Below are 23,388 nucleotides of genomic sequence, written 5' to 3'. Positions count from 1 at the left end.
CCTTTCCAATTTAACACCGCTTCAATTTTTTTTTTAATTCATTATTTTGAGATTAGATTATAAAAACACACTTTGTGTAGGTTTTGTTGAAGTGAAGGTTGCATTAGTAACAATAAAATAGGGAGCTGCATGTCTTGCTGAGTACTTCAGTTTCCTCCAGATCAACAGAAATAGAATCTAAAGATCTGCCAAGATTTGCTGTAGAATCCCTCATCCAGTAGTTCAACTCCTCACATCTAATCTTCAACTTCTGAAGAGAAGCAGGGTTTTTTTTAATTTACTGCCCATAAATCTTCATTTTCTGTTAATAATTAGACTTCTGTAAGATAAGCAGCATTTATTTATGAATGTCCTTAGACTCTTCCATCTCAATTGTAATCCTTTGTCAGAAGGAAGAAAATGTTTCCAGAAGTCCTTAAATTAAAAAAGGTTGCTTAAAGTAATTGGAGATTAAGGCATTCACTGGTTTGCAAATGCTTGCTAAAGCATAAGTACAATCTAGAGCAATCCTCTAGGCAAATAACTTCATTATGTTTAAATAAAAGAAGCTTAGTACTGGGGGACAGAGAGGGAAGTCATGCTAAATTAGATAGCATTTTTTTTATTGCATGCCCAGACAATAATACGGTAATATCTTACACGTTCTCTTGTAGCAATTTTAGGACTTCAGCACTGTTTTGCTGGTGTTTGCGAGGTTACTGTATTTTAGAATTTGTATGTATTTGAATTTAGAATGTATTTGAATTAATTTTTTATTGCACATTCTTATGCTTGATGATAGTTATTTTTCTCTGTGGTTTATTGGTTGCATTGACAGTTTCTTAACTAAATCTTATTAAATTGACCAACAGTTTGAATTTGGGTCTACGTTGTCAGAGATTGTGTATCTACACATAATACGTGTTTATTGTTTTCCTGTTGGCCTAAGATAAAGTTCAGGCATCAATTTCTGTGATGGAGTTCGAAGGGGAAACTTGAGGGATTGAAAGCCCAATACAAGCCATACAAAAGTGAATAGTATCACTTTGTGGTATTTTTTTTCTTCTGTGTATCATGTAGTACATCTGAGGAAAACTCATTGCTTTGCATTGTGTGGTGATATAACCAGTCTTTTAAAGAATTCAAAAGGAGACTGAGCAGGAGGGTGGATACAGGCAAAGTGTTCTTCACATGTTCCTATCACGTGTCACCTATTAACAGCCAGATTTACTCTCATCCAATTACTTTAGGGCTACCACCCTTTCCAATGCAGTTTCTTCCCTTGCAAGCACTGGCCTGTCTCTCACAAAGGTTGATGAAAGGGAAAAACAAGCTGCATTAGAGGAAGAACAGGCTCGCTTGAAAGCTTTAAAGGTAGGCATCTGAAATTTTTAACTTGGAGCACTTTTTCTGTGCTCTAACTGATAGTTTTACTAAGGCTTTTGCAGGAGCAGAGCAAAAAGCCTAAGTTATACTGAGTATATGCTATTGTCAAAGTGCTGGAGGTAAAGTCATATATGTGTTCCACGCAACTTGTGAAGGGTTTGTGAAGTAATGTTTCTGAAGGATTTGTGGCAGCAATGTTTCCAGTGATTATCTTGTTTAACAAACAGAAACTTTACCATGTGAAATAATTAAAAATAAGTATTAAAGTTTTGTTTTACTTGCCTCCAAACTCATATACACAAATGTTGTTTCTGGATTTCTTATGCCAGCTCACTTTTCCAACAGGAGCAACGTCTAAAAGAACTTGCAAAGAAACCTCATACCTCTTTAACAACTGCAGCTTCTCCTGTGTCAACTGCAGCAGGAAGCATAATGACTACACCAGCCATTGATATTTTTTCTACTCCTAGCTCTTCAAACAGGTATGTGTCAGTAAAGTTGCTTCCCTGTTACCTGAGCTGCTGCCAGAATGTCATTTATTTTTCTGCAGAGAGTACATTGGAGAACGTTGTTTGGGTGTAGAGTTCATTAGTGATGTGAAATGTGTTGTGTAAAGCAGGTAGGAAAATAACATGTTGTCATTAGAAACAAATCAACAGTGTAGTAGGTGTCTTCATCTTCCATTTGCAGAGTAGTTTCTGATGAGCTGCTTACAGGCCTGGTAGCTGTTGGCTAGCCAGACAGCTGGAACTGTAAATATGTGTGTGCCATGTCCATGAAGAACCTTACAAGTCCATTCATGAGAAGTCAAATAATTCAGTATGGCAGGTCTTAATAATGCAGAACTCAATGTTGTATTTCTAGGTATCTAAAAAGTTGTGCAGTAACAAATATTCTGGTAGACTTTCAGGAAAAGGAAAGCCTGAAACAGGTTTGGAAGGAAAAGAGGCAGGTTCTGCAGTCTTGAGTTGTATCTGAAACATCTGTTGCAAGAACTTTCAGAGACAGTGTAAGAGAACTTAATGCACACTAATAATAGGAGTCTTCAAAACTATCCAGCTCCAACTCTGAGCAGGGTTGTCACCCACCAGAGCCCCATCCCACCTGGCCTTAAGCATCTCCAGTGCCTCCAGTTTTTCTTGTGGGCAACTTGTATCAATGCTACACCATCCTCTCTGACAAAAATTTCCTCCTAGTTTCTAATCCTAGTCTCCCCAGTTTTAGTTCATTCTACCTTGTTCTGTTGCTACGGGACCACTTAAACAGGCAGTTTCCTTCCTGTTTTTAAGCTCCCTTTGGATACTGGAAGTCCACAGTGAGCTTCTCCAGGCTGGACAAACCCAGCTCCCTCAGCCTTTCTTTGAGAGAGATGCTTCAGCCCTCTGATATTTTTGTGGCCCTCTGGACTTGCTCCAGCAGCTCCACATTTTTCTTGCATTGGCAGCCCCAGACCTTGTTGCAGATGGGGCCTCATGGAGGTGGAGCAGGGAGGCCAGTCACCTCCCTCATCCTTCTGGCCACCCCTCTTTTGATGCAGCCCAGCAGTTGGCCTTTGGGACGGCAAGCACACGCTGCTGACTCATGGATCCTAAACCTAAAGAGGGATTGCTTAGTTCCATTAGAATCATGCAAGAATCTGTTTACCTCCTTGCTGTTGTTTATAAGCAGTAAGTGCTTATACAACCATTTTTTCCCCACTAGAAAACTATTGTAGGAAGTTACTTTACATCTTTTATGAAGAAAATAGCTGAATCATGTGTAAGGAAGAACTAGAAAATCTGTCAGTGTTGATAATTGAAAAGCTTCTTTGAAAATTGTTTAAATAGCTTTGAGACAGAAATATTTGAAGTAGCAGTATGCATTGAACTAGAAACTTTGAATGCCTGATCTTCCTTCTTACGAGGTCTGAAACAAAAACATTTGATTAAAGCTTCTTCAAATGGCTAGAAATGCTTCATGCTGGAGACGAGCATTTTCTTTTGAAGAACAAATGCTAGTTTGTCTTTGTTTAAATTCAGTCGCTGGCTGTATTACTGCAATGAGCAAAGAACAGATTGTACAGCAGAAGCTGCCACGAAGTGGATTTGTTGAATTGCAAGTTCAGTTGCTTGCTACTGGATGGAATGTCTCTGATTAATTCCTATCGTTAACTCGAGCAATCTTTACTTGAAAACTGTTTTGACTCTTTGCATTGCAAGGCTGTGTTGAACAGAGCTACTTTTTAATAGGAGCAGCGGTAGCAGAACATGATTTCTTGATCTCTTCTGAAATGAAATAATAAACTGAATCGTACAGTCAGTTGAGTCAGCAAGAGGATAGGCAGAAATCTAGGATGTCCCTTCTAGCCTTTAATCTTTGTGCCAGTATGGTTTCAAACAATCCTTGGATTCTAGATGATGTTTTATCAGCCCTGTTACTCTTGAAGAGTACCTTTAAGACTTCACTCTTAATCTTCATATGTTCTTGGATCTCAGTTTAGTTGTGAGTAGACCAGTAGGTACTTGTAAACTAGTTTTAATTCACAGGACTGATGCCACTACAGCAGTTGGCAAAGGGTTTTAAGGGTTCTGATGTTCTGTTTTTCCCGGAGTTCTTAAATAGCTCGCAGATGTAAACCAGATTCCTGTTTCTCAGCAGCTGATAGTGGGACAGGTCTTGTATAGATGTAGCATTTTGATGTTGTAACCCATTAAAGTTGAGTTCCACAGTACAAGAGCAAACCAGTGGAGCTTCCACGAGGTTACTTTAAAAGCTGTGGAAGATCAATTGAACTTGAGATGCTTTAGCCCTGTTAGGCTATGAGGAAGATGGGAAGGTTGGTCATCTGATAGACTGTGTGATTTAACAGTCATTTGGTATAACACAGCTTTCTGTATTCACCCTTGCAAAACATAATATGAAATTCAGCAAATCTCCTTATTTTGGTTTAGTTGTATCAAATTTCATAACATCTAGTTTGTTACAAAGCTTTCTTTATTGTTGACAGCTGTTAGCATTTGCCTTGCTTTGAGAACTGTGATGCAGTTCAAACAGTTGTATTGATTTGTCTTTGTAGCACTTCAAAGCTGCCAAATGATCTGCTTGATTTGCAACCAACTTTTCACCCATCTGTACATTCAATATCTGCTGCTCCACAAGTAGGAAGTACCTGGGGAGGTAAGAAGTCTGACTTAAAGTTTTTGTTACTGTGCCTGTATTGCTATGAAATGTGTGCCTGGTCTGTGAGCTGTTTGTTCCACAAAAACTTGTGAAGAAAACTTGCAGAGACAAGTTAAGAATGAGTTAAAGGAGTCAGGAACCAGTCTGATCTGAGTACAGGTGAAAATAATGTAGAAGCACGTGGTTGTTACAAACAGTCTCGATTTGAGATGCTCCTACAGTCATGGACCAGCAGATCCTTTGGCTGCTGTCTTCAAGTATCATGTAGGAAACAACAGAAACTTAGCTGTGAGAATCCATTTGTGTGCAGATGCCTGTCAGATACTGAACTTCACTGCATACTGAATTTGAAGATGGAGTTTTTTGAATCGCTGTTTTATATAGACTGAGATTAAATCAATTTTTCACAATTTTCAGTTATAATAAATAAGGATTTGGGTGAGACCTGGAAAGGAACAATTGAGATAAATATATATAGAAAGCGTAGCAGTCCGGATCTAGGTTTCAGAAACAAAACAAGCACCTCCAAATTATAGCAGAGAATTTGTGTTGAACTACAAAGAGAAACTGTGGCAAAAGATGTGCTGAATGAGCTGTTAGATGGTCTTACTGATGCAAGTGTGTCTTTAAACCAAGGAGGCAAAGCTAGAGTCTCAGAAGTCATGAATGTTATTGTAGATTAGTTAGAGCAGCTGCCATTCATCACTTTTCTGCTTTGCAGTGTTCCAGAATACTTTTGGTGTGGGTAACAGATACTGGCTGCTCGCACTGTTGGTTATACTGAATGAAGATTAAAAACCCTTGCATAAAGCTTTCTTCTTCATAAATGATGCTTAGTTTCAAATTTTACTGTCTTATATGGAAATAGCTGCATTATAACTGCCTAATGTTGCTGAAAAATGGGAGATGCTGCTTCAGAAGGTCTTATAAGCATTGGAATAATACTGCTCTGCTACTTCATTTTGCTTTGTGAGCTTTTCTTAATGGTCTTTCCCGTTATTTAAGTGAACTTTGTAACATGCCATGTATGTGTTCTTTCCTGTTTGCTTACGATGTGTACTTGGCATCCTATGTATCTTCTCATACTGGTTTGTAGGGAAATAGCAATTCTGGTTGGTGGACACAATAGTGTAATGTATGTGTTACCTTCCAGGAGAAAGAAAAAAGAAAATGACTTGTCCTTCCATTTTGCTGAGCAGAGCGTCTTTGGAGAAAGATGCAATGGGAGCATATCAATATATGCACACAAATTTTTATGCCTGTTAGGCTTAGAGTTCAGAAACTGTGAAAATGTTTTGGCTCATCTTGTTTGCTTTCGGGAACATCTTCTGTTTCAGCTTGTTCTAATTATCTCATGGGTGAGAGATGGAAGGGGAGGTTATCGTCCTCGTGAAGGTCATATCACAATCTAGTGGTTTTATTTTTTACCACTTTTTCTATTAACAACCTGAAATTGAGCCTGGAGGTCCTTGTGTTTGTTCAGTGTTTTGTGTTATTCCTGTTAAGAGTGGTCAGTAATAATCACTGGTGTATCTGCTTCCTCATGACGTGTTTCTAAATACTTTTAAGATTAACTCCTTTAACTGTGAAGATTTTGGGCTGATCTGCTGAAGCTGTAGGTTAAAATTTTGGCATCGCTACTTTTCTGTTAACGTTTATGGGAAAAAAACAGATCTGTGGAGCTTTGCAGACATGAACACTCACTTCACACAGGTGAGGTAGATAAGAAGTGCTTTCCACATTTTACAGATGGGGAAATCTGAGCAGTTAACTGACTTGCATGAAGTCATGCGGCAAGTCAGTGGCAGAGCCAAGAATGGAACCTGAACTATTTCCAGTCCTGTGCTCTAACCACTGCACAGCATCCCTCCCTTAGGTAATTTTCTGACATGATGATGTTTGTATTTGGTGTATTCAGTGACTTTGAGAAGAGTTTCGAATCAGGTACAAATCGACTTGCAATGGGCAAGAATCATTGCTTATAAGATTTACGCAGCATCTTTTAGGTATCTAATAAAAGGATAAACTGTGTAACAAACCCATTTTGTTTGGGTTGCTGCTTTCCATTGTTATCTGGCAAAAGCTAATGAGGTTAAAATTCCTAGAGAGAGTGGGTTCTGTTATTGCATGTTTTTGGTTTCTTTCCTCTAAACTGTAAGGAATGCCCCAGAAAAATCTTAGTCACTCTTCTCTCTCAGGTAAGTTGCTACTGGCTGAATAGATGGAAGGTAGAAGTCTGCACAATTCCAATTACTTTTTTGAATGCACCTGAATTACTGATGCCTTAAGCTAACCTGAAGGTGTAGTGATTCCATTGACACTGTGTGCATTCAGAGGTGAAACTGGGCTTGAGGGGTTTCTGTCAGGAGAGACAACAATTGAATATTCATTATTATTAAATGATGTGAATTACCCAAACCAGTTCATTCTCAGTTACCTTAGTCACAGGCATTGGCAGATTTTCAGATTTAAACACGCTGGTTTACAGCGAGGCTGAGACAGAGCAGCAAAGAGTTGGGTAGAAGATGATGTTTCTGAGAAAATTCTGCTAATCTCAAGTTTCATTCAGTTGCTTTACTAGTCAAAACACAAATCCAGATGCAACGTTTGGCGTTTGGGTATAGGAGGTGGTAGTTGATTCCTACCCTGTTTTGTACGTGTTTAAATAATTCCAGTCGGCAGTAGTTTCAAACAAGTATAAGATAGATAGTAATGTGGAAAACAAAAAAATGGCTAAAAAGAATAAAGTAAGCTTTTATAAGAGCATTTTACTGAGATGGTTTGAAGACCATCCCAACTGTTTGATCTGCTGTTTGCCAGTGATCAGTTTGTACCTAAACTTGAGAAGCAGAACAGATGTGCCAGTGTGGAAATAATCAGTTTATCCAACCTGATTGGATTTTTTCCACTTGTAAGAACCACCAATAGAATGAGAAGAATGTGAAGCAACAACAGCAAGCAAGCAGGAGTTGATTAAAGGATAACATGCTGTGTTTTATTGTCAGATCCATTTGTTCCATGCCTTCTGAAATAGCATTCATGATAGACAGAGGGGACATACCTGCAAGCAGGGTAGGTGCCTGGCATTTAAGGAGCCTGGCTTTTTGGCATGTGCACAAGTACATTAGGTGGTAATGCTGTTGCCTAAGGCGTACAAAAGACAGTAGATTTTGTCTTGCTGCTGTTTATTACAAGCAGAACGTTACTTAGGGTGCTTCATCTACTCGCTGTCGGCTACTCTGATTTTTAATAACTGAATGATTCATTAAAGGGAAAAAAAAAAGCCTGGTAAGATACTTGTGATGTAGTCAGGCAGTCAGTGGAAGAAACCAGATGTTGCTGACAAAGGTTTCAAGCTTGAAGAAAATAATCCATCGTGTCTGTGAAGAATAATGCGTTTATGATTTTAAGACATCATTTTCTTCAAGATTTGCATATGGCTGACAGCTACGTGTTATCAAACTATGGGATTTATAGCTGAGATCAGGAGATCGGATTCAGGCAGAGGTAGTTTGAAACTTCTGTGTATGTCATGGTAGTATCTACTAGTTGTGGATGATCAGTAAGTCAACCTGTCTTAAAAGCTAAGCACCAATACTGAGGTACTCAAATATCTTACAAGTATTATTCTGACGTTTCTGTATATGGTTTTGTCTGGAACAGAAAGCTGTAGTTCTAGGCAGTGCGATAAAAGAGGCATACATAGGGCTGGAGAATAAGAGAGACCTCATCTATCTCCACAACTCTCAGAAAGGATGTTGTAGTGAGGTGGGCATGGCCTCTTTGGTAGCTAATGATAGAGTGAGAGGTAACTGCCTTAAGTTGTGTGTGGGAGGTTCAGGTTGGATGCTAGGATAGATTTATTCTCAGAACTGGCTGCTCAGGGAGGTGATGGGTTCACTGTCTCTGGAGGTGCTGAAGAACTGTGTATATGTGGCAGGTCAGTGGGCATGGTGGCAATGATTCCAGAGCTGGACTAGGTGATCTCGGTGGTCTTTTCCAACATTACTGATTCTATGAAGCAGGACAGTTCTCTTGTTCATGGCCAAGGACATGTCCACAAGTTTGGTAATAAGGCACGTGCTTCTGTCTTGTATGTTGTCTCACTATGTTTCCAATGCTTGAGAATGTCATGATGCTCAGGAACACAGAAAGCACCAAGTTCCGAGATCAGCTGGTGGAAAAGAGCAAGTTAGCAGCTTCATTGATATTGCTTGATTTGGGATCATAGCTGGTGTTTTTTCTATACTTTTATTTTTAAAGCCATTTGTAGAATGGAGTTGCATCGAGTCATTACTTAGAGTCTGGTGTTGTGCTGTGGTAGGAGGCAGTCACTGCTGCAGTAAATTTGTTGCGAGTTTTGAGGGATATGACTAAGTAGGGCAAAAGCTGCTTGTGTTTAAAGATAAGTAATGTGATAATGTTCTGTATGAGACACACTATAGAAGAAGTACGTTGTATAAGACCAAGATGGTATTTTTTGAGAGCAGAAAGGTAGCTAACACCCTCTTCCTTGGGCGGAGAATGTATGGGTAGTACTGGACAACTTAAAAGTTAAATAACTAGCTAGGTCATCCCAAATTGAGAACTTTCAGGATAAAACGATACTACTTGGACTCTTCTTACTCTTCTGTACCTAGGAAGTAACATGCAACTAAATCCATCTCCCTTTTCTTCTTTCTCTTGCTTTCTGGAATTGGACAGATCCTTTTTCTGCTACTGTTGATAATGTTGATGATGCCATTCCAAACCTAAATCCTTTCCTTACAAAAACTAACGATGCTGCTCATCTGTCTGTGTCTTCTGATGTTTCCACTTTCACCAGTAGGACACCCACACATGAAATGTTTGTTGGTAAAGTACCGTTTTAAATTAATTACCTATTTTTGAACATTTTATTGTTTTGGTTTCTAAATTCTTCTTGGGGGCTTTTTGAGAAACCAAAAAAGATAGCAATGGGTGTTGTTTTCTGCTACGTTAGAACTTGATTTAGTAGTTGTGTCATAAAAAACAGTGTAAATATCCCTACTTGATACTAACTGTGCTGCAGTTATTGCTGATGTGATGGAACTTAGTTACAGTTAAAGCCGTTGTTTGAGTTGTTTCAACACAGGCTCTTATGCTTGGGGATTTTAAGGTAAAATACTGTATGTGCCTGAGAATTAAAAGGAAATGCTGCTTTTCTGTTCCTCGGGCTGAGGAACATAACAGCTTACTGTAATTTCCTTATGCAGGGGATGTGTTTTCTGCAGTTTTGCTGACATGAAAAACTGATAAAGCCGTGGATGTTTTGATATATATTCTATTCAGCACTACCTATCAGGCAATTAACTAAGAACTCACCACTTAAAAACCATTAAAACCTAGTTTGGAGGTGAATCAATGTGCTGTCATACCAGAAATCCCTGTCACGTGTCTGTTGGTGCACATACCTCATAATTAGATTGCTTGTCAATATTTTAGCTTTCTGAGAATAAAAAAATCATTTAATGACTTGTCAGTTCTGTTCTTAGACTGCTGGGTTTGAAGGCAATCTCATTGCACCAACAGGGCTTTCTTTGTCAGGTTGAACCTCACTGGAATTGGTCTCGGAAGAATCCAGACTTTCTTGTAAGAAAGCTATTTGTTAGCTGTTCCTTATTGAGGATAAGACAAAGGATCTCTTTGGAGATGGCCTTGCCACCGATATTTTGATGAGTTTCCTAGCTTGTTTTGTCTTAGTGGGGAGAGGAAAAGAAAGGAGAAGCAAGAGTCTCCAGAGCAGGATTCCTATTGTGAGACTCTGGAATTCTCATTGAGTTTAGTTGGATGAGGCAGTAGTTTACGAACGCTTCAAGTTGTAACTATGGTATAATGACTTGGTCTGTTTCTAATCACTTTTCCTCTTGCTTCTAATAAGCTGGTATGGCTGCAAGCAAATGTAGAATGACCATTTGAAATGCAGCTTTGCAGCAGAGTTATCATTCAGTCAGAGCAACTTTCTGGCTGTGGTTTGTTCTGTGGTTGTACAGAAAGCTATGGGTGCACAGCTGGGTGGGTTTGTGAAGCATTTACCATCACAGCCCAACCCTGACCTGCTGGAGGTGGATAGCTTTGTTACATTGCCTTCCCCTTCCAGCATCCCACTCTTGTGGAATTCTATCTGGAAGCCATGTGTGACTTCCTGACATGCTGACCTGTAAAAGTAGGTGCAGCTCTAGCAATAGCACAAACTAGGCGCTGTGATAATGTGAATGTGGATTTAAAATGATTCTTTCTGATTCTTTAGATCATTACAATCCATTCACTCAACTAAATCCCTTTGTGGCAACCAAATATGAATCCACTGTTGGGCTGTATCGTTATTCTTCAGGTATAAGAAAAATGCCATGAAGCTTTTACACTTTATTTTTTCCCAAAGGGTGTAAAACGTGGCATTTACTGGAAAAAAATGAAAGAGAAAACAAGTGTTTATCCTATCTTAGCTGTAATGTTGAAACTGTTTTTTCCCTTTAGTGTTACAGATGATACAAACTCGTTTCTTGTATGTCTCACCTGTATTAATTGTGTTCTGTTGTTTGTATGTTGTTAGAGTATATGTGGATTTATAGACTGACCTGAAACTAAATATTTGAGTAGCAAATAGAGTGTATCTTGGTTCTCTTTCTGTAACTCTCCCTCTTCTCCTTTCCTGGCTTTTCTCTCTTCTGTGTGACATGCCTTATCAGATTCTTTTTGTGGTCCTCAAGCTTACCCTAGTGCTTCTCATTTCCGCAATGAGCCTTCTTCTGTAGCTGGTCTCTTTGGAGGTAGGTAATGGGATGTGGCCTCGCCTCAAACACAAGTTTGAATGTCATGTGCCTGGAATTATTAGGTCCATTGCTGGCTACAGAAGTGCCTTCCTACATTGGCTCCAACTTTGATTTCTGTAGCAGTGCTTATGCTAGATGTGCTGTCACAAGTAGCTCTTTTTCTGGTTTGTGCTTCAACGAGGCTTCAGTCTGAGAAATGAGTATCTCCCCATTTCAGGATTCCTTCTGTACGTGTTGCTGCATTAATCACCGTCACGACTTGTGAGAGGGAGGGATTGGGATGTTCTGAGAACAGAGTTTCACAACAGAACATACGAATGCCTTACACGTGTCTAATTGTGCAGCAAGGTGATGTCTGCACAGTAACTGCTATCGATGCTATTTCTGTAACACCTTGCCAGCACTTAGGTGGGCTGCTGGCTGTGACACATAATAGTCCAAACCGGGTGGGGGAGGATCTGTTAAGATTGCAGCTACGCAAGGCTTAGCAATACCTTCAATTCACGTTTTGTGCAATAGTTAATTCTTAAACACCATGAAGTTCCATGTTTTATTTAAAAGCTCTGGAAACAATTAGCTGGAGTCACACCAGGAGAATGAGTTGATCTGTTCAGTGAGCCCAACTCAAAAAGTCCCAAGTAATGTTTTGTCTTCTGACTTAATCTTGTTTAGCTTCGTGTTGCTCGAAACATCAGAGAACATGAGAGTGGGAAAGTTATCTTAGACCATTTTCTAAAGAAAAAATATGGGTTACGTTGTCAAACTTACTGGTATGGGCACAATTTGCAGGACACCTTATCAAAGGAATTCTGATATGCAGTTCAGAGTCTCTGAAATGGCCTGTTACAACCTGATGCTCCACTTGTCACAAAGATACTCATTTTGTTTTGTTATTTATTCACTTCCCTATCTTTTCCCACATTACTGCTTCCCTTGTGTCCTTGTATGCTGTTCCAAGTTTTATTTGGTTTGTGCTTAATGGAAAAAATATATTTTCTTGATGGATGCTTTTGACTTGGAAGTTTTGCCTTCCTTGAAGACAAGTAGGAAGGAGAAGTGATCCAAATCAGCTCTTCTGTGAAGTCTGAGCACAAGGGTTGCACCGTATAATCATTAAATGTTAGGCGGAGTCTCACTTGTTTTAGGAAAACACGAGGACTGAAATGAGCTGTGTCAGCATGCTAAATGTGATCTAACTACTGGGCAGGTCACTGAGTTGCTTTATTATTCAAGTATGCGACCCTGTTGTGGTTTTTCTGTATCATTAAAATTTGTTCAAAACCAGAAGAGCTAATTTTCAACATTTCAAGCATTCTTCAGGCTTTTTTTTCCTTACACAGGAATAATCACATCTGTAATTGCATGACTGTTGAGGTGTAGATGCACACATTGGCACAGACTTGTGTGCTCCGTGTGTAAGGCCAGAAAACACAAGTGCAGAACCAACGCTTGCTTCCATATTCTGAGCCATCAACTTTAGTGTTGCTAAAAACTGTGTGTTTTTAGTGTTGCTAAAAACTAAGTGCTGTGCAATGCAGCAAGTTTTCAGTATGGAGAGGAAAAAAGCATTTGGAGAACACTTAACTAGGATCATATTCGCTTTACAGATACACAGCAGGAAACTAATGAAGTAAATAATTTGTGCTCAAAAATATCTCTTTTAAAAGGTTAGTTTTAGGAATGTGTAATTGAAAGCATGCTAGTCAGGTATGTTGGGGTAGTATGGATCTTGCTTTAGTTGTATCTGAGAACAGCTCATCTAGTGGAAAGGTGGAGGGATCAATCTGCAGGCAAGTAATTTGGAAACAGATTAAGCATCTAACCAGCTGCATTTCCTGCAAAAGCACAATATTTTTTCCTTAAATAATTGTAAGTAGTTTGTTAAAGACAGGCAGAGTATGAATAGTGCCAGAGATTTAGCAATGGGGGAGGATCTTCCATAGTCTGTTGGCATTCTTTTGCAATGGATGCTTTTTTCTTGGGAGGAGTTCAAGTTTCAGCTCTTTTCCTATATAATTCTCCATGTTAGAGTGTAATCTGATGACTTGAGGTCTTCTTAATCTTTCTTTAGTACAGAAATAATCTCCATATTTGTCATCTTTTCCATAAAGAAGGCAAATTAATGTGGAAAAACTTCACACAAACATTCAACTGCTTTCTTTGTTTTTCCCCTGCAGGGTTCACTCCATCCCCTGTTGCTCAACCACAGCCATCAGCTGGCCTTAATGTTGACTTTGAGTCTGTGTTTGGAAACAAGTCTTCTAATGTTGTCCTAGATTCTGGTGGTAAGACCTCTACCAAAATAGATGATATTTGTCCTTGCAGTCTGTGTTTACTCGTGTGACAATGTTCCAGTTGACAAAAGAAAGCAGACTTTAAAAGATCAATAACAGAATTCTTCATCCAGCTTTTTTCTTAGTGTGTAAGGAAGGGCTGCTTTTATATGCATTCTGAAGAGACATTTAATTCCTTGAATCCTTTCTGCATTGAAACTTCACAGCGTGAACGGTGTTTTCAAGTGTTGTCAACTGAACTGTGTGCCATAAGTAGAGTTAAAGTTACTTCTTAATTTTACTCAACCATGCAACACATTATTAACTCGCTCAGTTACATGTGTGTTGCTTTTTGGATGTGGAGGTTCATCTCAGGAAATGATCATATAAGGGTTGAAAAATATGGTATTAATTGGGATTGTAATCAAGAACCCTTTTGTTCTTCTGAGAATTTGGGAAGTAAATACTCCAGCCTTCTGACTTTTAACTCTCTTGATATTGAATTGGCTTTGGCCAAACCAATAATGTGCTAAAAGCAAACACACGTTTTGATATGACTGAAATCCTTTAGATATGCTTAATTTTGTTCTTTTGTGTTTTGTGGTGGCTCTGAATCTGTTTCTTATAAAATAGGTGTCACATAGATTAAGTTGGTAGAATAAAATCTCCTTTTTCTGTAGTATCTCCTTTATCCAAAAGCACAGTAGTTTTATTTGCAGTTTATTGTAGTGTTGCTAGGTTAAATTTTGTTTTGCCCTTTGTCTTGCTGTTGACTTAACTGAGTATTGTAGTGTCCCTGGGAAGCCTATGATTCAAATCAGTTTGTTTATCATTTCAAGGCTTTGATGAATTAGGCGGTCTCCTAAAACCAACAGTGGCCTCCCAGAACCAGAGTCTTCCAGTTGCCAAAGTACCACCTAACAAGTTAGTGTCAGATGATCTGGATTCGTCTTTAGCCAACCTTGTAGGCAGTAAGTATCGAGCAACTTAGATAAAATACTTATTTAATTTTCAAGTGGATGGAATTTCAATAGTGTCTTTTTCTAATTTGTTACAGATTTGGGCATTGGAAATGGAACTACTAAAAAGTGAGTATACCTAATCAAAAATGGAGCTTTTCCTTTTGGTAGTAAAGTCTTATGAAAGCACAGGTTCAAGCTTGTCCAGAGCATCATCGTGTTACCCTTCAGAGCATGTTTGGAGTGGTGCTTTGATTCTCATCACGTGGGATGTAACAAATAAAGAGCTGCCTGAAAGGCTGTAGGTTGAGCAGTAACAACAGTGGCAAAATGCCATCCTTTATCTGAGTCCTTTCAGTTTGTCTGTGTTTGCCAAATGAGTTCAGAATATTTCTTTGAGTTGTAGTAATTGTATCACATAAATATTTCATGCAATCTGAGTGCATGCAGAACTGCATTTTGAGACCACAGACCTCAGGCTTCCGGTTGACTTTTAGAGAAGTGAGTCTTGAAACAGGGCCTGTTCTAGAAAAGCAGACATCTGTTCTAGCAGCAGAGTTGAGCAAAACGTGATGAGCAAATTTCAGGCTCACTGGGGCGGTCTGTGCCAACTCTGCAGTCGCTCTAGCAGAAATCTAGTGTGCTTGTTCCTAACTAAACTATTATGGCTTGAGGAAAGGAAGCTAGACTGAGCCATACCAGGGAATGTGACTGAGCTTGAATCAAGCTAAGCTGACTTTCCCTGGACATGTTACTTTGCTTTTCCTAGTAAAAGCAGGTTACCCTCAGACCTTTCTTCAACTCGTTTACTGAATAAGCTTTGCGAAATGAAAGTCAAGTTTCAGTGTTCACACTTTGTAAGCGAATCCGTTATATATTCTAACAATTCTTTACAAATTTATTTGAAGTGATGTAAATTGGACTCAACCAAGTGAAAAGAAACTAACAGGTGGTTCCAACTGGCAACCCAAGATTGCACCTACGACTGCATGGAATGCTCCGACGCTGGTAAGCAAACAGTCATTTTAAAACAGTGAGTTCCTTGTACAGACTGCAAGCTAACAGACTGGAAGGGACACAGCTGCAGAGAAGAGGCAGTAGAGAGCCTGAAAGTGATTGGTTTGAGATGTGTGGTGCTTGGATTTGTTATAGCCTGCTCTGGGGGGTGAGAATGGGCTGATATCAATCTTCAAGTACTTCTAATTTATAGCACCCATTGCAGCATGTAGCACTGGCTAGGATTTTGGGTAGCATGTTCTTAACTTAGGTGTCCAAAATAATAGTGACTTGGAGAACTGTCCACTGACAGAGCAGGTAGCAAAAAGTCCCCCAGGATTTATTGCATCTGATTCTGTAACCGACTGGGGGAGGTTCAATCCACAGTGTAATAATCAAACATTATGGATTAGGAAAAAGAGTGTCTCTGTGGATCCGTCACCTCCCCCCAGTGGGTGTCTGTTACCAGCTCAGTCACAGGGAGGAGTGTTTGTGGACCTTACTTGGAGGATGTGTATGTACTGAAGAAACTGACTTCTCACCTCCTTTAGTGATCAGTGGTTTGAGTTTGTGTGCTTTAATCTGTTGAATAACTCATGTCTTGTATATGCATCTTCTTGTGATAAGTCATTATGTTTAACAACTTTTATTCTCTAGAGTTGCTGAGACACTTTTCTTCCTGTGAAACTGTTCTGTAAACATAAAAGAAACCCAGAAACAAATAATCTAGAAGAAAATTTGCCTTCCTGTGCTGGTCTATTTATTGTGGAGCTACTGCTGCTTGCTAAATAAATATGCTTTTGAAAAGAAGGCTTCCTTGCCTTTGGAAAAAGGCATATACCAAATAAATAGACTATGCAAAGCAATCGAGAACATACTAACGACAGTATCACGGGTGTACGTTGTCTCAGTGAATGACTTGAATTACAAGAATGTGTTGGGGTAGACATGTAATGTATTTGTGAACTAAAATGCTATCTGTGTATATTCCATTGTGTAAGTATTTGCTTCTAATCCAGTGTTATTGCATTATGTAATTGTTCTCCCTGGGAAATACAGAATGGCATGCATTTTCCACAATACGTAAGTGAAACAACCCACAGCCTTTTTGCAATCGACTGGCATGCTGATATTAACCACTGCTGTTGCAGAATCTCATAACCTTCTTGCTATTTACACATTTCTCATTTTAAAATCTTTGGTGTGCCAAAAATTGAGCTTTTCTTAGCATACACAAACTTCATAGGTGTTCTGCAGGCTCTTGATTCGAATGATGGCATGGGAAATACCGAGATTATTTTTCCTTGCTTTAAACTGTACCATTTGCTGCCAGAGAGCTGGGGTGTGTGTCTGTGCTGCCTTCAATGCACTTGTTGAATTTTGAATGAAGATGAGATGTTTGTGTTTGAATAACTGCATGAAACCTCACGGGCTTCTGTTATACTTGGCACTTTATCCACGTTTGTGGTAGATCTTGAGTGTTTTTAAGAGGGGAGAGACCAATATGTGATTAATGCTCGTGTTAAGAAGGAAAGGCCGTGCTGATGAAACAAAGGATAAGCAATATCCAATGCTTGCTGTGTGAGCAATGCAGTCTCTTTCATTTCAAAGAGTTGATGTAAGCAGTGGTATTGGTCTTTCCCTGAGTTCTGTTGTCGTTGCAGATGGTAGGGCCGTTACTGGATGGACCTCTGCGTAGCCAATATGTTTAAGTAGCGTTAGAAGAACAACAGAAGTACCCTGAGAAAACAAGAATGCCCTTCAGTGCAGCCTTTCTGGCTGTGTGGATGTGCAGCCTAGAAATCCTTGTCTGGAAAACACCTTCTGATGGCAATTAAAATGCCAATGACACTGGCTACCATGTATGAAAAAGGCAGCTGATACCTTCAGACACAGCTCAGAAACAGCACTGCTGATGTTGTTAATGTTACAATTCGTCTGTTTAAATTCATTTAATTTATTTTGATTATAAACATTTCACCGCTTCCCTTGTAAGAGTTGAAGCTGGAGTGGCTGATGAAGCTGTGAGACAAAGATTGTGGTTTTGTAATGATCAAGTGTCTTCCATGTGCTTTGGACTGCCTAAGAGTTATCAGCTGTTCTTTATGTATGTGGAGCCAGGCTGCTTATAAGAATGTAGCTCAGTTCTGGGTTTCCTCTGGCAGCATTCTGCCTGTATCTTCATGGAAGTTACCTTGGGGTGAGGATGTTTATAAATATGCTGTAAGGCTTTAGGAGGATTTCTAACCTATTCAAACTGAGCGCACTAAGCAGATGAGTGAGAGGCAGTGTGAGTTACAGTTCAGGTTTTCTAAGTAGATGTAAATTGTTTTGAGGGTTCTGCCTGCCTCTGCATTAGGAAACGATCCTGGCGTAGGTTTAGAACTAATTATCATGTTATCTAGACTGAGATTGAACAAGAGATGAGAAAAGCCAGTAGAGTTCCTCTTCCAGTCAATAGGTGTTAGAGTTGTACTTATACTGAAGCATGGTAGGAAGGTCCCCATAGCATGGATACCCTGACTAAAAAGAGGAGAATTCCTATGATGTCTACAAAACCAATGGTAATTTGGCCTTTCAGTCTTTAAAGATCCTCTCTTTTTGGATCCCTTGTACCACAACCTCCTGTTTCAAAATACACTGAATGAAATTCTCAAAATTCTGCTTAATGAATTTTCCCTCTAAAATCTCTCTGTATCATATCAAGGTCTTTTAATCAAAGTCAGGAGAATGCCAGAATCCAAACAGAAAGCAAATATACGATTATAAATTCATCAAGACGATCCAGAAGCTTTAGCCTAGATATTTTATCTCAAATAATTTGGGTCCATTTTAACAAAAGACTGCAAATTCTAATAAGTTTACCCATTCTTTGCTATCTTTGTAATAAGCCAAGTGCTGCAGTGTTACCCGTGTGCGGCTGATCCCTTCTCTCAGCTCACTGCTGTTTTTCTCACTAGGCACCACCTGTAATGGCGTATCCTGCCACAACACCCACAGGGATGATGGGCTACGGGATGGTAAGTAGCACTTCTGTAGCTCCAAAGTCAGATGCTGTGGTCACTCATTGGGTAATGATTTTCTTTTCTTCTGAACTATTTCACTGATGAGTTGCACCACCTGGTGAAGCCACACCTTGAGCATTGTGTTCAGTTCTGGGCCCCTCACTACAAGAAGGACATTGAGGCCCTGTAGGGTGACTGGAGGAGGGTAATGGAGCTGCGAGGGGTTTGGAGCACGAGTGTTATGGAGAACAGCTGAGGGAAATGGGATTGTTCAGTCTGGAGAAGAGGAAGCTCTCAGAGGAGAACTTACAGCTCTGTACAGCTCCCTGAAAGGACGCTGTGGTGAGGTGGGGTTGGCCTCTGCTCCCAGGTAACAGTGGTAGGCTGGGAGGGAATGGCCTTCAGCCGTGTGGTGCTGTTGCTGGAGAATTGCATCTCTTGCTAATGCACCAATACCAGGATACCTGGCTTTGGCTCTCGTTGCTCTGAAAGATCGTTTGAAGTTTTGTTCTTATCTCAAACTTGATAATATTGCTGAAATGATATATTTTAACTGCCTCGGCTCTTCTTGAGGATGGCTGTGTAGGTATAGCACAGCTTTGAGTGAATGAGAGGGAATTTTCCTAAAACTCCTTGATGTATATAGTTGGTACAATGATATAATTAGATGAGATTCATAACTTGTATGTAGTCAATAAATGAGCAGCAAAAATGGCATGTTTTGTTATGTACAAACTCATTTGTGGTTGAACTGCCTCAGTGCTGATTCGAACCTCATCAGCTGTGATACTGGAAGTGATTTCTTGGTGACTTTGATTCAGCACTTGGGGAAGGTGACATCAGAAAGTAATCTTGTGTAAAGCAGCATTGGTCGTGGTGTTAAAGGCTGATAGGAAACGGAATTAGAGTGATGGATGGAGTACCAATATTTGTCAAGGAAGTTACTTGGAGTGAGATGAGTTCAATAGCGCCAATACTGGGATATTCATGCAAAGCTGAGGGGGATGCCAGAAGCAATAGCAGCAGAGATAAGAGTCCAAGCAAAATAAAACCTGACTTCTAAGACCACTGATATAAGTTAAATTGTTAACTTAGCTCAGCCAGCATTGCTGAACACTTCAGGCTTGGACTGCATAATGACTTAACATTAATTTTATCCGTAGTTCTCAGTTTTGTGTTGTTTTTCTTCCCCCTGAGCTCCACCATCTCAGCAGTGGAAGCTCTGAAAATGATCTTGGTACTTCTGGATGCACAGACAAGCTCTGTTGTCAGACCTCAGTGTTAGGGACAAGATGATCAGCACAAAAGCTTGTGTTTCAATGGTGTTTCAGTGTTTCTCATCTCTGCCACGAGAGATGAAATGAGCGCATTTCTTACTGTGACTATTCCTTAAGCATGCACTAACGTTCCTTTCTAGCAGCCTGTACTTCCAGAACACCACAAATGTCTTATGACTACATATATCAAATATGAGCAAGGCCTTTCACACGTTGCAGTTTTCCTTTCTGTCCTGAAAAGAACTTGAAACGTGTTAATGCTAGATGTGATTTAACGTTGTGTGGATTGTTTTCCAGCCATCACAGATGGGAGGTATACCAGTAATGACGCAGCCAACGTTAATATACAGCCAGCCAGTCATGAGACCACCAAATCCTTTTGGCCCTGTACCAGGAGCACAGGTGGGTATGCTCAGAAATTGTTACCATGGAGAAATTACAGCTGGGTGTCAATTGCTCTCAAGGTGTTTGTCTGACAAAGGTGAGGGAAACAAACCTTGAACACTTCCATGCTCTTTTCAGGACACAGTTGAGATCGTTGAGAATTGGAGACTGTGTAGGTGAAGATGCAGCCAAGTTTAGCTGGCAGATTGGAGCTCCAGTGTTAATGCTGCATGCTCGTTCTTGCCAGTCAAATGTTTCTTGAAGTTCGTGCTGTCCTTCGTGATGCTATTAAGTAAAGGGTAGTAATGTGACAGTATTGTGATCTGACTGAAGATCTCTCTTTGTAGGTGGCTCTTTAAAAGCACGTATGTATGATTCCACTTAGGTGAAGTTCATGTACTTGTGTGTAGGTGTAAGTGTACAGGAGTGTGTTCAGCAGCAGGTTGGAATGGAAAAGAACCTCCAACCTTCTTCCAGTGCTTTAGTCTGATCCTTAACAGGAGTTCCATGCTTCCAGCAGGCTGTGTCTATCTTCTCACTTCAGGTCTTTGTGGATATAGATAGATAGATACACATACCAAAGGTTTTATCTGAAACAGGCATTGTTTCTTGAGAAATGCAGCTTTCAGTTGGTTTTCTGACAGACTTCTGAGAGCTGATTTGTGCGTTCCCTGTCACTTCAGGCAAGTGAACGTAGGTGACTTTTATATGGGGTCGTTAACTGTCTTGTGGTAAGGATGTGATGAGTAAGTCAAATAAATACAGGTAAGAATCTTCCTCAATTCTGAAAACATCACTGAGTAAATATCCCTTTGAAAATATATTTGCCTGTCCAATTCAGTTATAAACACGTAGATCTGAATGGCTGTGTTGAGCCTTCCTGCTTCATTTGACATTGCAGGGTTGGTCTGTGTTGAATCTCAGCTGGTTGTCATAACAGGAAAAAGAGAGATTAATCACAAGTGAGGTGTGTAGAGCTGTTTATTGTGCTTCTCTGACAGTGTTTGGTTCCTGCAAGGATTAATTTGACTGCAAACACCCCCTTTGAATCAGCACTTACTGTATGCTTAGGAGAGGGTTTCCCTGAGATGCACAGTCCGCATTATTTGCAGCTGTTGGATGCAACTTCAGGTGTGAAACTGAGAGCTCTTTACCTTTGGAAGCAGTGAGAGTTGATGGCTGCTGGGGGTGAGACTTGGGGCCCAACCCAACAGTGTAAGTTGTGTTTCAAATGACATGAGCTCTAAATGGGAAGGATGCTACATTCAGTTCTGTTGGCACTAGAAAAATGGGTGACCTGTGCTGTTAGCATTGAACTCCTCTCCTTAGAAACTGCCATGGAGTGTTGTTGTTTTCCAGCACATTTATAAGCAGGAGAGATGGATGCAGTGTAGTTAGGCATGGGTTCTTCATATGCATTACACTGCTTTTAGGCTTCCATTTTGATACTCAGTCTCTATTTCTGGTGATGTGCTGATGTTGTGCTAATGGCAGGGCATCAAATCTACCAATCTTCCACACTGCTTTCAAGCTGGGATGTTCCTCTGGACTTGATTTGGAGAGTCTCCAATTAGTACCAATTCAACAGGATTTTTTTTTTAATACATAAGGCCCTCTTCATGGTTAAACAATATGAAGAATGTGTCACGAAGTCAAGTTGCAATGGGCATGCCTTGAAGTTATGGCTCTGTTTGGCTTAGTAGTCTGGTTCAAATCCTGGAGAGTGGTGGGGTGTGAGCTACAGCTTCCCAAGGGGAAGGACTGGGTTTGAGAAGGAGAGCTGAGCTGCTGACATCCTGAAACTGCTTCTCAAGCACCTCCCATTCTGTCTCATGGCTCTTCCATGCTGTGTTTATGGGGAACGGACCAGAGTTGCATCATTTTCAGCGGGGCTTCAGGAGGGACATAAAAGATTTCAATCCCAATAGCATTAATCATGAAAGAACTCCTCCACCCTGTGTGCTTTGTGAAAAACATCACCTGCAATGTTTACACTCTGGGCAGTACTGCAGTCCATTCCATAAGAGTGTTCCCTGTCACACGTAGGTGGGCAAGTGTTTGTTCCCAAAGGAAAGATGCCTTCCATGGAGTGGTTTTGCAGCAGCTATGAAGTGCAGGTACACACAGGTTGTTTGCAGCTCAGTTATGAGTCGGCTGTTAAAGTGACCATCCATTCGCTGCTGTCCATCCTCTTCTTAGGAGCGCTGCATTTTGAGGGGAAGAGATGCTGAGAGCTCTCTGAAGATACCTGGAGAGCTGCCCCCCTCAGCCTTGTCTGCCTGCCAGTTCACAGCTCTACCAGTAAAGCAGGGTGGGCTAACCTGTCCCACAGCGTCCGGCTTAATGTCTGGAATCCTTTGAAGAAAAACTGCTGTGAAAGTGCAAATTGATTGGCTTATTTTGGTAAATAGCACTTGAAGTTTCCTTTCTGGAGGGGCGCATCCAGCCTTTTCTTGCATTACACCAGCCGTAGAAAAGGCTTTCTGTTTCCCATATGACCAAACTCCTTGTTTTAATAGTTGATTTCTGCCAAGTTTGCCTCTGAACCTCCCTTTGTCCTTTCATTACACGTTCAGCTTTCATATTCTGTCATTCTGAGACCTTTATTTTTCTTTTTCTTACCCTGTCTCTGTCGTCTTTCCTACTAGCTGTCTGCAGCATCCAGCCCTTCCAGTCAGAGTCCTCACAGAGCCTCAGGAAAGGACCCCTTTGCAGAGCTCTCTCTCCAGGATTTCTTGTAGAACAACTTAGGTATTGTCCATTATTCCGGGGAGGTGCTGGTTTTGTGATGTACAACGAAGATTAAAGTTCTAATCGGAGTTTTATTTTCTTAAAAACACCTGTAGATTGATTAATAAAAACCAGTCGTGCGGAATTGGAAGCACTGTGGAAGTGACTTGGAAACTTGGTGCACTTGACAGCTTAAAGACCTGATCAAGTCAAGCAGTGTTTTGCTTCATTGGAAATGGTTTGCTAGCTCCTCTCTGCAGTGCAAGAGCCAGGGCACACAGGGCTTTGTTTTGCAGCTAGGGGGAACAAACTGGTTCCACCTGGTGTTTTCCATTTCATCAGGGACACATTTGTTATTCGCTGCTAGCAGCAAACACCACCCTGCTCCCAGCAGGCTGCTCCTGCACTTCACCAGATGCCCAGCTATGCAGAAGGAGGTGCTTGCCTTG

At 40.3% G+C, this 23,388-nt stretch overlaps 1 protein-coding gene across 15 annotated transcripts in view; it reads left to right on the top strand.

Annotated features, from left to right (window-relative positions):
- PICALM (phosphatidylinositol binding clathrin assembly protein) overlaps nucleotides 1-23,388 on the top strand; it is a 58,771-nt gene that overhangs the window by 34,269 nt on the left and 1,114 nt on the right. For 2 of the 15 annotated variants that reach the window (XM_072326923.1, XM_072326921.1), the window contains 13 exons: nucleotides 1,230-1,353; nucleotides 1,711-1,847; nucleotides 4,421-4,521; nucleotides 9,229-9,378; nucleotides 11,232-11,312; nucleotides 13,493-13,600; nucleotides 14,428-14,559; nucleotides 14,646-14,676; nucleotides 15,456-15,555; nucleotides 16,603-16,626; nucleotides 18,504-18,563; nucleotides 20,123-20,227; nucleotides 22,858-22,960. In XM_072326923.1, coding sequence (XP_072183024.1) covers nucleotides 1,230-1,353; nucleotides 1,711-1,847; nucleotides 4,421-4,521; nucleotides 9,229-9,378; nucleotides 11,232-11,312; nucleotides 13,493-13,600; nucleotides 14,428-14,559; nucleotides 14,646-14,676; nucleotides 15,456-15,555; nucleotides 16,603-16,626; nucleotides 18,504-18,563; nucleotides 20,123-20,227; nucleotides 22,858-22,950 — 1,246 coding nt within the window. In that variant the 3' untranslated portion in view covers nucleotides 22,951-22,960. The remainder of the gene's footprint in view (nucleotides 1-1,229; nucleotides 1,354-1,710; nucleotides 1,848-4,420; nucleotides 4,522-9,228; nucleotides 9,379-11,231; nucleotides 11,313-13,492; nucleotides 13,601-14,427; nucleotides 14,560-14,645; nucleotides 14,677-15,455; nucleotides 15,556-16,602; nucleotides 16,627-18,503; nucleotides 18,564-20,122; nucleotides 20,228-22,857; nucleotides 22,961-23,388) is intronic. The other 13 variants (XM_072326936.1, XM_072326922.1, XM_072326926.1 and 10 more) reach the window with 7 other exon arrangements.

The sequence above is a fragment of the Excalfactoria chinensis genome, chromosome 1, assembly GCF_039878825.1.
Source record: "Excalfactoria chinensis isolate bCotChi1 chromosome 1, bCotChi1.hap2, whole genome shotgun sequence".
NCBI classification, from domain to species: Eukaryota; Metazoa; Chordata; class Aves; order Galliformes; family Phasianidae; genus Excalfactoria; species Excalfactoria chinensis.
Note: the sequence above shows the minus strand (reverse complement) of the source record. Positions and strands in the feature narration are given on the sequence as shown.